We start from the raw sequence: 14,795 nt of genomic DNA, 5'->3' as shown, positions 1-14,795 counted from the left end.
CTTTAAAAAAAAAAAAAAAAAAAGGATCGTAGCTGGACAGTACGAAGAAAAAAAAAACATTGTTTCTAATAAAGTAAAAAATGTGTGGTCACATTAACTAGAAAATATCTTTTTCAGTGTGACATGTGTGAACAGCCATTGTAAATGTAAGAGCATGTAAATGCCAAGGAAAACACAATAATGCTCCACTTCTAATCGGTGTGGTGAAATTTCATAATTGTGACTTGGTTTTCATATGAAAGGACTGTCAATTTGTTTTATAAATAAGTTAAAATAATATTGCAACCTAGATTCAAACCCACGACCAATGAACATCATCTTATAACATTCAACAGTCCACTGCTCTATGAACAGAGATACCAGTGATGTGCAACTAAGGGCGTGTAACAATAATTTTTACTAACAGTTTAATTTCGTTGACTAACACTGTCCTTGTTTGTAATAGTGGGAAAGCACATCTTGAAGATAAATTAATGTCAACTTCAAAGTGCAAGACATTTTTAATTAAGCAAGGGAACTTGGGCATCATCATGTTGGCACCTTGCCAGTACAGTGCAACCAATTTTTTTGCACCTTTTCATTTTTTGAAACACACAAAAACAATTTTTCAAGAGTATTTATGGATTTATTTGTACAGTGTGGACCTACACACCATTAGTAAACGTTTTTCCGAAATGTAAATTCTTAGCTTTATGGCAGGAGGAGCAGAGATCTAGCCACTGCCGTCACAGACATCACCCGACTCGAATGGAACATTTTTCATTTCTGTATTTATAATAGAATACTGAAAGTCAAGAGGGAGAAAAGCATGTTATGACCATAAAATGACATAATTAATCATTTAATACATTTCCAGTAAACAGTCAAACATCCTATTACGAGAGTGGAGAATGTGTTGTATGAATAACTCCCACTGCACAGTTCAGAAAAGCTGGTGGTGGAGTGGAGGATCAAGATGGCTGAGGTAGTTAAGCAACCGCTGAAATCAGGCATGTTATTTTCAGCTGCTTGTTGTGCCGCAGGGTGGTCTATTTTGCACTTGGCCACAGTTTGGCGGTGGCCATCCATCCTGGTGGACAGCTGGTTGGTAGTCACAACAATATAAAAAACTGTGCAATGATTGCAGCAGAGCTGGCAAATGACATGGCTGCTTTCACAGGTGGCCTGGTCCCTGATGGGGTTGGATAAACCTGTGTCAGGACTGGAATAGAAAGTGCTGGGTGGGTGGACTGGGCAGATCTTGCACCTGGGTCTTCCATAGGGTTATGATCCTTGTGGCAAGGTGCTGGGATTGGGATTGGAGTAGAGATGGAATACGACGTTGTGCAGTTTGGTTGGGCAATGGAACACCACTTGAGGAGGGGTGGGAAATATCTCAGGTAGGATGTCCCTCATTTCAGGGCATGATGATAGGTTATCAAAGCCCTGGTGAAGGATGTAATTCAGTTGTTCCATTATGGGGTAGTACTGGGTGACAAAGGAGACACTCCATTGTGGCTGGTTCTTGGGAGCAGTGGGAGGATTGGGGATATGAGGGAAAATGGTAAGGGAGATCTGTTTATGGACTGGGTCTGGTGAGGTGACAAATATGCAGTGATAAGAACTCCCTTGCTCAGAATGCTGAGGGTCTTACCGAGGCCATCGCAGATGGCCACCATGCCCCAGACTTAGTCCGCAAACAGATCTCCCATGCCATTTCCCCTCACACCCTCAATCCTCCCACCACCCCCAAGAACCAGCCGCAGTGGAGTGTCCCCTTTGTCACCCAGTCCTGCTCCGGACTGGAACAACTGAACTACATCCTTCAGCAGGGCTTTGATTAGCCTACTTATCATTATGCCCTGAAATGAGGGACATCCTACCCAGGATACTTCCCACCCCCCTAAAGTAGTGTTCAATCACCCATCCAACCTCCACAACACCCTAGTCCATCCCTACGCCACTCTCAGTCCCAACCCCTTGCCACAAGGGTCATATTCCTGTGGAAGACCCAGGTGCAAAACCTGTCCAGTCCAATCACCCAGCAGTTCCTAATTCAGTCTTGTCACAGGTTTATCCCACCCCATCAGAGGTTGGGCTACCTGTGAAAGCAGCCATGTCATTTACGAGCTCTACTGCAATCATCGCACAGCTTTTTATTTTTGTATGGCTATCAACCAGCTATTCACCACGATGAATGGCCGCTGCCAAACTGTAGGCAAGAGCAAAGTAGACCACCCTGTGGCACAACGTGCAGCTGAACAAAACAAGCTTGACGTTAGTGGCTGTTTCACTACCTGAGCCATCTGGATCCTCCCTTCCAGCACCAGCTTTGCTAAACTGTGCAGAATGGAATTATCCTTACAAGACATTCTCTACTCCCATAATTATCCCTACCTCAACCTATGGTATCATACTGACTCCACACTCTCCACCCAACAGTTTCCACCTACTCTGTCCTGTCATCTCCTCCCCATTCTCACCTCCCATCCTCTTTGTTTGCCACCCTCTGCCACTGCACCTGCATATCTTTTCGTGCCCTCTCCTTTCTTGCTCTTTTTTTTCCATCTCCCTCCCCCACAACGTCCTGACATTGCACCTGTTGGCATTCTAGTCCCTGCACACACTGCCAGACAGCATTTGTCTCTTTCTCTCCGTGCATGTACACTTCTAGCCCTTTCCCTTCCCTGCCACCTCCAGATTGGTGCTTGCATCGCATGCGGTAACTGCATTCCATCCCAAGATGCTGGAGATAGCGGTCACATGCACATTTGGTGTGCTTGCTTGTGTGTGTGACTGGTGTGTGTTTATCTTTTGCTGATGAAGGCTGGGGCCAAAAACATCATTTAAGTGTGTGTTAATTGTTTCTGTCTGCAACTTAATGCATATTCTTTACGGCATGTAGCAGTTGATCTTTTTCTACAGTGTTGAATTTCCTATCTGGAGTTTCCATTGTTTGATAACATGATAGCTGTATTGTTTAGAGGTTACTTATGAGAGGAACAATAGGGACAAGATTTAGAAAGCATTAAGTCCAAGTTAAAAAATCAATATTTTCTTAAACATATTTTAACAACAAAAATTCTGCCCATCCTTACAAAAAAAATTACACATAGATGGGAATGAAGCATGGATAACTCCTGAGACTCAATTATTTTGTGTTAGATGAAGAGTATTGTATGTAATTCAGAGAATGGTCTATCCAGGATTGAATGTAACAATATTACAGAAGGAAAGTTGCTACTACTCACCGTATAGCGGAGACGCAGAGTCGCGATAGGCACAACAAAAAGATTCACACAATTGTAGCTTTCGGCCATTCAGGCCTTTGTCAGCAATAAACACACATAGATACACACACACACACACACACTCAAGCAAACACAACTTGTGATGGGAGTGGTGACTGGGTGGGGGTAAGGAGGAGGCTGGGGTAGGAAAGGGACACCCGACACCCGAAGCGGGAATGATTGAGCTAAGCAGGTGGACTTTTCAACAAAATATTGAGATCATGTGGAAATTTGATCAGATCAACCTTAAGCTATCTTTGTAACCATTCATTGACTCCTGGTATATTTCCTGAAAGTCTTAAACATGCTGTGTTGAAGGTATATTTAAAATTGTATAAAATGTGAAAAAAGGAACTCATTTCATTCTTTCCAGAAAAAAGAAATAAAGAAGTGCTCTATAATGAAATACTGAATCATTATACTGAGCAGAACTGCTCCATAACAGCCCTAAAAAAGGGAGGGTGGTGGGGATGGGACAGAGAGAGAGTAAAAATTACTGTTCTTATACTTTATGAGACCTCCTGAAATCCTGGAGTCCTGTGTACCATAAATTTCTATTTGTAAAAGAAAGATGTTATGGTATTAAAGACATGCCTGTTTTATGAATAAAGTTGTATTTTGGTAAAAGAAAGTACAGTTTCAAATTGAGTTACTACACCACAGGAATAAAACTAAATTCAAAATGGTTTCAATGAAACATGATGTTCTGTAAGGTTCTGCACTGGGTCCACACACTTCTGACAGCTTTATCCAAAATTCTTGAAAAAGTAATGTACTCAAGAGTAGTATCACATATTTGTGAAAATGAAGTACTAAAAAAATGCCAATTTGGTTTTCAGAAAGGCTTTTCTACAGAAAATGCTTTAATTGATCAAATATTAAACACTTTGAATAACCCAACATCACTCATTGGGATATTTTGTGATCTCTCAAAGGCTTTTGACTGTGTGAATCATGAAATTCTTCTAGATACCCCTAAGTATTGTGTTATGAGTGGGGCAGTGCACAAATAGTTTAATTCATACTTAACTGAAAGAATTCAGAAGGTTGAAATTAACAGTATTGGTAGTCTGCAAAAATCAGCAGAGTCCTCTAACTTGGAGGTGTTGAGAATGCTGTCCCACAGGGCTGTCTTGAGTTCCTTATTGTTCTTAATGTATATAAGTATATTAGTGATTTGCCACTCTATATTCATGAAGATGCGAAGCAGCTGAGTAAATTGTAAATAATGTCTTTCAGAAAATTATCAGGTGTTTCTCTGCAAATGGACTCTCACTAAATTTTGAGAAAACACTGTATACACAATTATGTACAGTAAATGGCATAACATCATTAATATGTATAGATTGTTAACATAAGTCTATTGCTAAGGCAAAATATTCAAAATTTCCGGGTGTGTATTGATGAGAAATTGAACTGGAAGAAACACATTTATGATCTGAAATGGGTAGGTTCAGCTACTTTGGCTGTTATGGGTATCACAAATTTTAGTGATAAACATGTCAGTAAACTAGGCTACTATGCCTATTTTCATTCATTGCAGTCATATAGCATCATATTTCGATATAATTCATCATTAAGAAAAAAGTATTCATTGCACAAAAGTAAGTAATCAGAATGATTGCTGGAGCCCACCCCAGATCACCTTACAGACATTTATTTAAGGAACATTCGCAATACATATATTCACTTGTTGTTGTTGTTGTGGTCTTCAGTCCTGAGACTGGTTTGATGCAGCTCTCCATGCTACTCTATCCTGTGCAAGCTTCTTCATCTCCCAGTACTTACTGCAACCTACATCCTTCTGAATCTGCTTAGTGTATTCATCTCTTGGTCTCCCCCTACGATTTTTACCCTCCACGCTGCCCTCCAATACTAAATTGGTGATCCCTTGATGCCTCAGAACATGTCCTACCAACCAATCCCTTCTTCTGGTCAAGTTGTGCCACAAACTTCTCTTCTCCCCAATCCTATTCAATACTTCCTCATTAGTTATGTGATCTACCCATCTAATCTTCAGCATTCTTCTGTAGCATCACATTTCAAAAGCTTCTATTCTCTTCTTGTCCAAACTATTTACCGTCCATGTTTCACTTCCATACATGGCTACACTCCATACAAATACTTTCAGAAATGACTTCCTGACGCTTAAATCTATACTCAATGTTAACAAATTTCTCTTCTTCAGAAACGCTTTCCTTGCTATTGCCAGTCTACATTTTATATCCTCTCTACTTCGACCATCATCAGTTATTTTGCTCCCCAAATAGCAAAACTCCTTTACTACTTTAAGTGTCTCATTTCCTAATCTAATACCCTCAACATCACCTGACTTAATTCGACTACATTCCATTATTCTCGTTTTGTTTTTGTTGATGTTCATCTTATATCCTCCCTTCAAGACACCATCCATTCCATTCAACTGCTCTTCCAAGTCCTTTGCTGTCTCTGACAGAATTACAATGTCATCGGCGAACCTCAAAGTTTTTATTTCTTCTCCATGGATTTTAATACCTACCCCGAATTTTTCTTTTGTTTCCTTTACTGCTTGCTCAATATACAGATTGAATAACATCGGGGAGAGGCTACAACCCTGTCTTACTCCCTTCCCAACCACTGCTTCCCTTTCATGTCCCTCGACTCTTATAACTGCCATCTGGTTTCTGTACAAATTGTAAATAGCCTTTCGCTCCCTGTATTTTACCCCTGCCACCTTTACAATTTGAAAGAGAGTATTCCAGTCAACATTGTCAAAAGCTTTCTCTAAGTCTACAAATGCTAGAAACGTAGGTTTGCCTTTCCTTAATCTTTCTTCTAAGATAATTCGTAAGGTCAGTATTGCCTCACATGTTCCAGTATTTCTACGAAATCCAAACTGATCTTCCCCAAGGTCGGCTTCTACTAGTTTTTCCATTCGTCTGTAAAGAATTCGTGTTAGTATTTTGCAGCTGTGGCTTATTAAACTGATTGTTCGGTAATTTTCACATCTGTCAACACCTGCTTTCTTTGGGATTGGAACTATTATATTCTTCTTGAAGTCTGAGGGTATTTCGCCTGTTTCATACATCTTGCTCACCAGATGGTAGAGTTTTGTCAGGACTGGCTCTCCCAAGGCCGTCAGTAGTTCCAATGGAATGTTGTCTACTCCGGGGGCCTTGTTTCGACTCAGGGCTTCCAGTGCTCTGTCAAACTCTTCACGCAGTATCGTATCTCCCATTTCATCTTCATCTACATCCTCTTCCATTTCCATAATATTGTCCTCAAGTGCATCGCCCTTGTATAGACCCTCTATATACTCCTTCCACCTTTCTGCTTTCCCTTCTTTGCTTAGAACTGGGTTTCCATCTGAGCTCTTGATATTCATACAAGTGGTTCTCTTATCTCCAAAAGTCTCTTTAATTTTCCTGTAGGCAGTATCTATCTTACCCCTAGAGAGATCAGCCTCTAAATCCTTACATTTGTCCTCTAGCCATCCCTGCTTAGCCATTTTGCACTTCCTGTCGATCTCATTTTTGAGACGTTTGTATTCCTTTTTGCCTGCTTCAATTCACTTATGAAATTTATTATTTATAACCCATCCCAATTCAAAAATAACAGCAAAGTGCATAGCTGCATCACTGGGTTAAATCTGATTGGCACAGAAAGGCGTGAATTATGCTGCCACAAAAATCTTTGGTCATTTGCCAAATAGCATTAGAAATCGGACAGATAGCCAACCAACATTTAAAAATACGTGTTAAAAATTTCTGAATGACCACTCCTTCTACTCAATAGATGAATTTTTTAGATATGAAATAGTAACTGTATCTAAAAAAATTAATTGTATTGTGTAATTCACGAATTCGAAAATGGAGGCTAGCTCAGATGGTACCTGAACAGATCACTCAACTGGTTCACAGCAATCAAAATGCCTATTTCACAAAAATACTAATTATACCATTTCAGATTAACAAAACTGACCTGCTGGTACCAGAAATAGGTGTTAATGATAATACACTAAATGGATCACTATGTACAAATTTCTTGAGGTCCAGTGGGATACCATGTTAAACAATAATCAGTTAACAGATAAACATACGAAGAACCTCAGTTCGTTGAAATATGTCTCAGTATCTATATTTGTATCTATATTTGTTTTACGTGCTTCCACCACCAATTGTCTTATGAAAATAGCTTCCAGGGTATTGCAAGTAAAAGTGAATTAGTTACTTTTACTCAGCACTTGTGAGAAGTAGGAACACTGTGTGAAATAGAAAACTGAACATCTTACCGAGGCTTCTTTAAAGAACATTGAATTCTTATACTTAATTCCTTAAACACCTGCTCAGAAACTGTACTTTTTCAAATAATAATTATTTTTAGATGAACTAGTATTACACAAAAACAATGCAATACAAGACAAACAATTTCTTTGGAGACTTTCCCCTTATGGCTAAGATTCAGAGCTAGGGTCTGTATGGCTGTACAGAGGTCCTCAAAAGTTCCTGTTAGTCATAAAACAATAAATTAGAAATTGAAAGTCTCTTCGGGTTTGCTGCCAGATATTAAACTCAATTTGATTCAGTATTTTGGTGATCCAACTGTTCGCCATCTTCAGGAGAACACTGCTTCTGCTACTGAGTCCTCCTGAGAACTGATGCCAAGGCTGCAAATCAATGTCCTGTGTAGGCCTCCATACCGTACACAGTTCATGTGCCACCCATCAGAGTTACTGCCCTCCAAGACTGGGCAGGTGGTGCCACTCTTACTAGAACACCGGCAGCAACAATATATCCCACTCAGAGATGATTTTCGAACACTATGACATCTGCACTGAAGAACATTCTGTTTTGATGCATGATAGTACAGGATTCCACATCCCATTAAGAGGAAACCCATTGTCTTTATTAATCAAATTGTCTGCCAACCTAATTTCAATTACCTCTTTATAAAGACTGTTCCAAAAACTAGAAGTGTTGGCAACTTTCACAGTTTCCGCAAATTAGGTTGGCGGATAATGTGGTTAATAGAGACAGTGGGTTTCCTCTTAGCAGGACGTGGAACCTTGTACTATCATGCAGCAAAATACAGCATTCTTCGGTGTGGCCAGTCCAAGTGTTCAAAAATCATCTCGGAGTGCAATATATTGTTGCCTCCCAGTGTTCTAGTAAGGGCTGTGCCACCTGGCCAGTCTTGGAGGGCAGCAACTGTGATGGGTGCCACATGCACCGTATATACACTCCTGGAAATTGAAATAAGAACACCGTGAATTCATTGTCCCAGGAAGGGGAAACTTTATTGACACATTCCTGGGGTCAGATACATCACATGATCACACTGACAGAACCACAGGCACATGGACACAGGCAACAGAGCATGCACAATGTCGGCACTAGTACAGTGTATATCCACCTTTCGCAGCAATGCAGGCTGCTATTCTCCCATGGAGACGATCGTAGAGATGCTGGATGTAGTCCTGTGGAACGGCTTGCCATGCCATTTCCACCTGGCGCCTCAGTTGGACCAGCGTTCGTGCTGGACGTGCAGACCGCGTGAGACGACGCTTCATCCAGTCCCAAACATGCTCAATGGGGGACAGATCCGGAGATCTTGCTGGCCAGGGTAGTTGACTTACACCTTCTAGAGCACGTTGGGTGGCACGGGATACATGCGGACGTGCATTGTCCTGTTGGAACAGCAAGTTCCCTTGCCGGTCTAGGAATGGTAGAATGATGGGTTCGATGACGGTTTGGATGTACCGTGCACTATTCAGTATCCCCTCGACGATCACCAGTGGTGTACGGCCAGTGTAGGAGATCGCTCCCCACACCATGATGCCGGGTGTTGGCCCTGTGTGCTTCAGTCGTATGCAGTCCTGATTGTGGCGCTCACCTGCACGGCGCCAAACACGCATACGACCATCATTGGCACCAAGGCAGAAGCGACTCTCATCGCTGAAGACGACACGTCTCCATTCGTCCCTCCATTCACGCCTGTCGCGACACCGCTGGAGGCGGGCTGCACGATGTTGGGGCGTGAGCGGAAGACGGCCTAACGGTGTGCGGGACCGTAGCCCAGCTTCATGGAGACGGTTGCGAATGGTCCTCGCCGATACCCCAGGAGCAACAGTGTCCCTAATTTGCTGGGAAGTGGCGGTGCGGTCCCCTACGGCACTGCGTAGGGTCCTACGGTCTTGGCGTGCATCCATGCGTCGCTGCGGTCCGGTCCCAGGTCGACGGGCACGTGCACCTTCCGCCGACCACTGGCGACAACATCGATGTACTGTGGAGACCTCACGCCCCACGTGTTGAGCAATTCGGCGGTACGTCTACCCGGCCTCCCGCATGCCCACTATACGCCCTCGCTCAAAGTCCGTCAACTGCACATACGGTTCACGTCCACGGTGTCGCGGCATGCTACCAGTGTTAAAGACTGCGATGGAGCTCCGTATGCCACGGCAAACTGGCTGACACTGACGGCGGCGGTGCACAAATGCTGCGCAGCTAGCGCCATTCGACGGCCAACACCGCGGTTCCTGGTGTGTCCGCTGTGCCGTGCTTGTGATCATTGCTTGTACAGCCCTCTCGCAGTGTCCGGAGCAAGTATGGTGGGTCTGACACACCGGTGTCATTGTGTTCTTTTTTCCATTTCCAGGAGTGTAGTATGGAGGCCTATATAGGATGTTGATGTGCAGCCTTGGCATCAGTTCTCAGCAGGACTCAGCAGCAGAAGCAGCATTCTCCTTGAGATGGCAAGTAGTCGGATTGACAAAATATTGGATCAAGTTGATTTTAATATCCGGCAGTAAACTCAAAGAGACTTCCAAGACGTATTATGCTGGGAAAGCCTACAGAGTCATAAGAAATTAGGAATGCTTACAAATTTAAAAATATGCCTTATTAGGCTATCAAATTTATATGATCATTTAGCTTCAAGTACTGAAGATTGTTGTTGGCTGGATAAGAAGTAATTATGTTCACTCTGCACAGACCTATCTTCTTAGGTATGGCATATAGTTATCTGTTATTCTTTGATGAATGTCTCTATTGTCAGTTAAATATTAACCTGACAGTAGGAAGTAAAAAGTCAGTAGTTCATGTATGATAATCAAAGAAAAAGCAGCTTTCTTGGTGTAGTGTACTGCTTGTTAATTTTAATGTTAAATTTAGTTTGCATATGTAAAAATATTATAGAGCAGTTTAACAATACTTAATTATAAATGCAAGGTGCCAAATTAGCTTCTAACATCTGTTACTTCTGATGCTTTCAATATCCTTGAAGTTTCTCCCTCATGATGAGATCTACATAACATGATGGATACGTGAATGATCAGTGTATTAACATGTTTTCTCTGTCTCTGTTTAATGTAATTGATGGATATATTTTTAATGAAAACTGAATGCACTTTTTATTGCTGTTTGAAAGTGTAAGAGCAATGTAATCATACATTCTTGACAAGTATTGTTAATAAGTGTTTAAACACTTAAATAATTACAGATCAATATATGTAGTTCAGTATTCCATAAACATTACTGAAATTGTGCTCATGTATCCACAAAAGTATCTGCAATGGCTGTACATTAAGGATATTTCCTGCCTGATCTAAGACACAAAAATGTTGTGTATATTTTGGACACTGGTGGGTTTATGTAAGTGTCAAGAAGTTGTCATTGCCAACTGCCACAGAGACAGAAGCTGCGAAAAACACACTTCGGGAAGCTCACATGAAGCTTACATCTGATCTGCAGCCAGACATCCCACCAACCTAGAAGTCATAATGCTTTCCAGTTCACAGTTCACAGAGCACCATTAGCATCACAGAAAGCAGTGACAGTGGCCATGCTGAAGCTAACAACCATATTAACACAATGTCCAGCCATTCTTCTGTTGCTATTGAGCCAAGTGGTGACACCACCAGCCTGATACCCCTGCTACAAGTGAAAATTTCTTTCTTCGACATGGCTCAATGACCTGGTGCATGTCATTCACTTTGGTGAATTGTGTGTCCCTAACCTACCCAATTTTCCAAACAGATAAAGAGGATCTGGGGTTTCACATGAAAATGAACCATGTGGTGTTCCTGCTGACTCTTCAGATACCTGAGAGGTGAAGGCTAGATTAAAGGCAGAATGAAAATTTCATGGTCTGCCAAGGATGTGATCCTTAACCTCTGTTTCCAGTCACATGCAGTATTGCTAGACCACCAGTCTTGACACTAAAATTGTTGTTTCACTGTGTCATGAACTGGGTTGAAAATCTCGTGCAGAAAACCTCTGCTACCATTGAGATAACTATGGATGCTGCCAACTTACTGACTGCCCAGCAGCTTGTGCATTAATTTGCTCCTCAATATGACACTGCACCAAGTATGCTGACTGTTCAACCTTGCTGGCCATCTTCATGCTGTTAACTCTGCTGCCAGCACCAGATGATAAGAAACATCAAAAATGGTACCAAGAGGACAATTACGTGAGAAGACCGCAACCACAGCAAAGAAAGCTGAGAGGCAAAACATCAAGGTTTTAATGCTGCACAAGGGAACCCTATGAAGAAACGTGAAGCTGATCAGATGCACAGGCCTCTCGCGTTACAAGCAGTTTCAGATATATAGTAAGTAGCATTGTATCATAAGTAAATAAACAAACAAATTAAATTTACCATAATTATAGCTTGTAAGAAAGGTCCCACAAATGCTTGAATTGACATCAGTTCTTAGATCACTTATGGGTAAGATGCACTCTTTCATTTGTGCCTTGCCTGTTGAGAGTTTCAGTAAACCTGTAAAACAAATTTTGTGACAATAATAGTAGCAACTGCAGTACAGTATTGGCATAAATACAGAGTTTTCATATTAGCCTGAATAACTGAGGTTTTGTTGCAATTGAAATGAAATATAGGTCATTACTGTAGTATAATAAATCTTGATAAGAAACACAGCCGTGACTCTTAAAGTTCTTTTGGTGGATGGCATAGACTTTTTATGTTTCATATCTAAGAAATGTTTTTGATACAAGCCCAAAAACTGCTGAAGTATATGCAGTCATGCCACTGTAGCTGAAAAATCTTGGCCCATGTTTCTCCTCAAATATTTGCAAATTTTAAAGGTGGTAAGCCATTACTTGTATTTTAGAAACAAAATCATAACCTTAATTCACTTGCATTAAATCAGTGTTGATACAGTGTTACATATCCAAGTAATTTATTCAGATGCTTATAAACGACCTTTTCATTGGCAAAGTATTCCTTAGGTGCAACAACATTTAATATTAGTGAAAAATCCTTGAGTGCTACAGACACTTACTCTGTGTATTGTGTCTGGAGGTAAAATAATTCTGACTTGTTTGTCAATTTTCTGCCCTATAAATTACTTCTTATCATTCTAGTAACATTTACTTACCAATATTATTTTTGAGTTGTTGATTTCTGGAAGTAATGAAATCTTCATGAATGGACACACTTCTTATTTGTTTATTGATTCCTATTAGTCCCACATAGCTGATGCCTGTTGCAAGCAACCTGAGAAGGTATTAAACTTATCTTAAAAACAGCAGCAACAGCATGTCATTATTGCCAGAAGAGTATAAATGGACAACACACACACACACACACACACACACACACACACACACACACAAAAGCAGAGTTATGAAACTCAATCACATCACTTGGAATGTGGGGCAACCACAACTGCAATAATCCATTTAAACTAATAAAACTCAACAGCTGCCAGAAATTGATCCATTAATCACTCAGTCACAACTAGTTTCATGGTCATGAAACTTGTTGCGATGGAGTGAGGAATAAACCAATTTCTGGCAGCTGTTGTGGTTTTATCAGTTAAAATAAAAAAAAAAAAACAGTCAGTTTGGAAGCATTGTGTATCTTTAAGATATGTCACCATCTTTCAAATTCAATTAAGTTTGCACCCATCACACAGGTGGGCATTTAGAGCAGTAGTTGTGGCTGCAGATCAAAGTTCTCACATGCTTAGTGGAATTTTACTTCTAGATCTAACACTCAAAAATCAACTTCTTCACTGAAATTTTCTTTTGATTTGGTAGCAATTGCCAATTTCTTGCATTATTTGCTGATGATGATGTTGGTTTTTGGGACACTCAACACCAAAGTCATCAGTGCCCGTAGAAGTTCCAAATCTTTTCAGTTCCAATCTCACCACTTCCAAAATGGTGATGAAGTGATGAGGACAACATAAACGCTCAGTCCCCGGCAGAGATAATCCCTGACCCGCCTGGGAATCGAACCCGGGACCCCGTGATCCAGACGTAGTAACATTAGCCACTAGACCACAAGCTGCGGACTGATTTATTTGAGGTGGAAGCTTGTTGGATATCATCTCACCAGAGTAAATAACTCCAATCTGTACCATAACCAAGAAGCCAACGTGTATATGAAACTCATTTTTGTGTATTATATTGTGAGTGTGCAAATCACAGTTTATCCAAAACTGATTTTTGTTAACATCAGTGAACACTGTTTTAACATAAGTATATTGGAAGTATGTGTAAGAATTCAGAGATCCTTCAAAAAGCTTCTGCTGTATGTATGGTTATTTAATTTACACAATATTTTCACTTCTGCTGGATGAATGCTTCATTTACTTTAGTTGCACTGCCCCTGATGATGATAATTCCATAATATGAGAGAGAGCAAATGTATGCAAAACAAGCAAATACTCTTGTCTTTATGTCAACAGAGTGATAGACACTTCTAAGGGCAGGACACAATGAACTTAGCTTGTTGATTAGTTCATCTATGTGCTGACTCGATTTTAAATCATTATCCAACTGGACTCCAATGAGTTTTATGCTGCATGTTTCATGTAATGTATTTGCATTAATATCTACTTCTGGTGGTGTTAATAGGTCAATATTACTCATTCGAAATCACATAATGTGTCATTTTGAGATGAAGACTTAAACTGATAACTGTGAACCACCTGCAGATGTCTTCAGCTATCATCTGGACTGTGTGTGCTGAGGCTGAGTTTGGACCCACGACTAGTATGCTTGTATCATCAGTAAATATTACAGCTTTTGAATCATTCTGTAAAGTAATCAGAAGATAATTTATGTTGGTTAGAAGCAAGAGTGGGCCCAGTACCAATCCTTGTCGCACTCCACATGTTGTGTTACATCTTTCGGAGGTTTGTGTCATACCTGAGATACAGTTTGTAAATGAGACTGACTACTTTCTGTTATGGACATAAGAGGAAGACTTTGGCAAGGTTACAGAATGTACCAGCAGGATCATTTTTCTTGTGTAGCTCTCCCAGGACTGCATTTGTGAGGTCTTTTATTGCTTTCTCTGTGGAGAATACTTTTCAGAAGCCGAACTGAGATGCAGTTGATAAGTTCTGCTCATCTAAATGAGTCAGTATTATCACAGGCCATTTTCTGAAACATTTTTGAAGCAATTGGAAGCAGTGAAATAAGTCTGTCATGAGAGATGGTTTGCTTATCTCAAGGTTCGCAGATGAATTTTACTACAGTGTATTTAAGTCTGTAAGGAAATATGCCAATAGTCATT

At 40.7% G+C, this 14,795-nt stretch overlaps 1 protein-coding gene across 1 annotated transcript in view; it reads right to left on the bottom strand.

Moving 5' to 3' along the window:
• LOC126162386 (uncharacterized) overlaps positions 1 to 14,795 on the bottom strand; it is a 113,383-nt gene that overhangs the window by 7,533 nt on the left and 91,055 nt on the right. The window contains exons 5-6 of the mRNA XM_049918862.1: positions 12,646 to 12,764; positions 11,907 to 12,026 (exon numbers count right to left, since the gene is read on the bottom strand). Coding sequence (XP_049774819.1) covers positions 11,907 to 12,026; positions 12,646 to 12,764 — 239 coding nt within the window. The remainder of the gene's footprint in view (positions 1 to 11,906; positions 12,027 to 12,645; positions 12,765 to 14,795) is intronic.

The sequence above is a fragment of the Schistocerca cancellata genome, chromosome 1, assembly GCF_023864275.1.
Source record: "Schistocerca cancellata isolate TAMUIC-IGC-003103 chromosome 1, iqSchCanc2.1, whole genome shotgun sequence".
Lineage (NCBI taxonomy): Eukaryota > Metazoa > Arthropoda > Insecta > Orthoptera > Acrididae > Schistocerca > Schistocerca cancellata.
The sequence above is the reverse complement of the archived record's forward strand: the minus strand, read 5'-3'. Positions and strand labels throughout refer to the sequence as shown.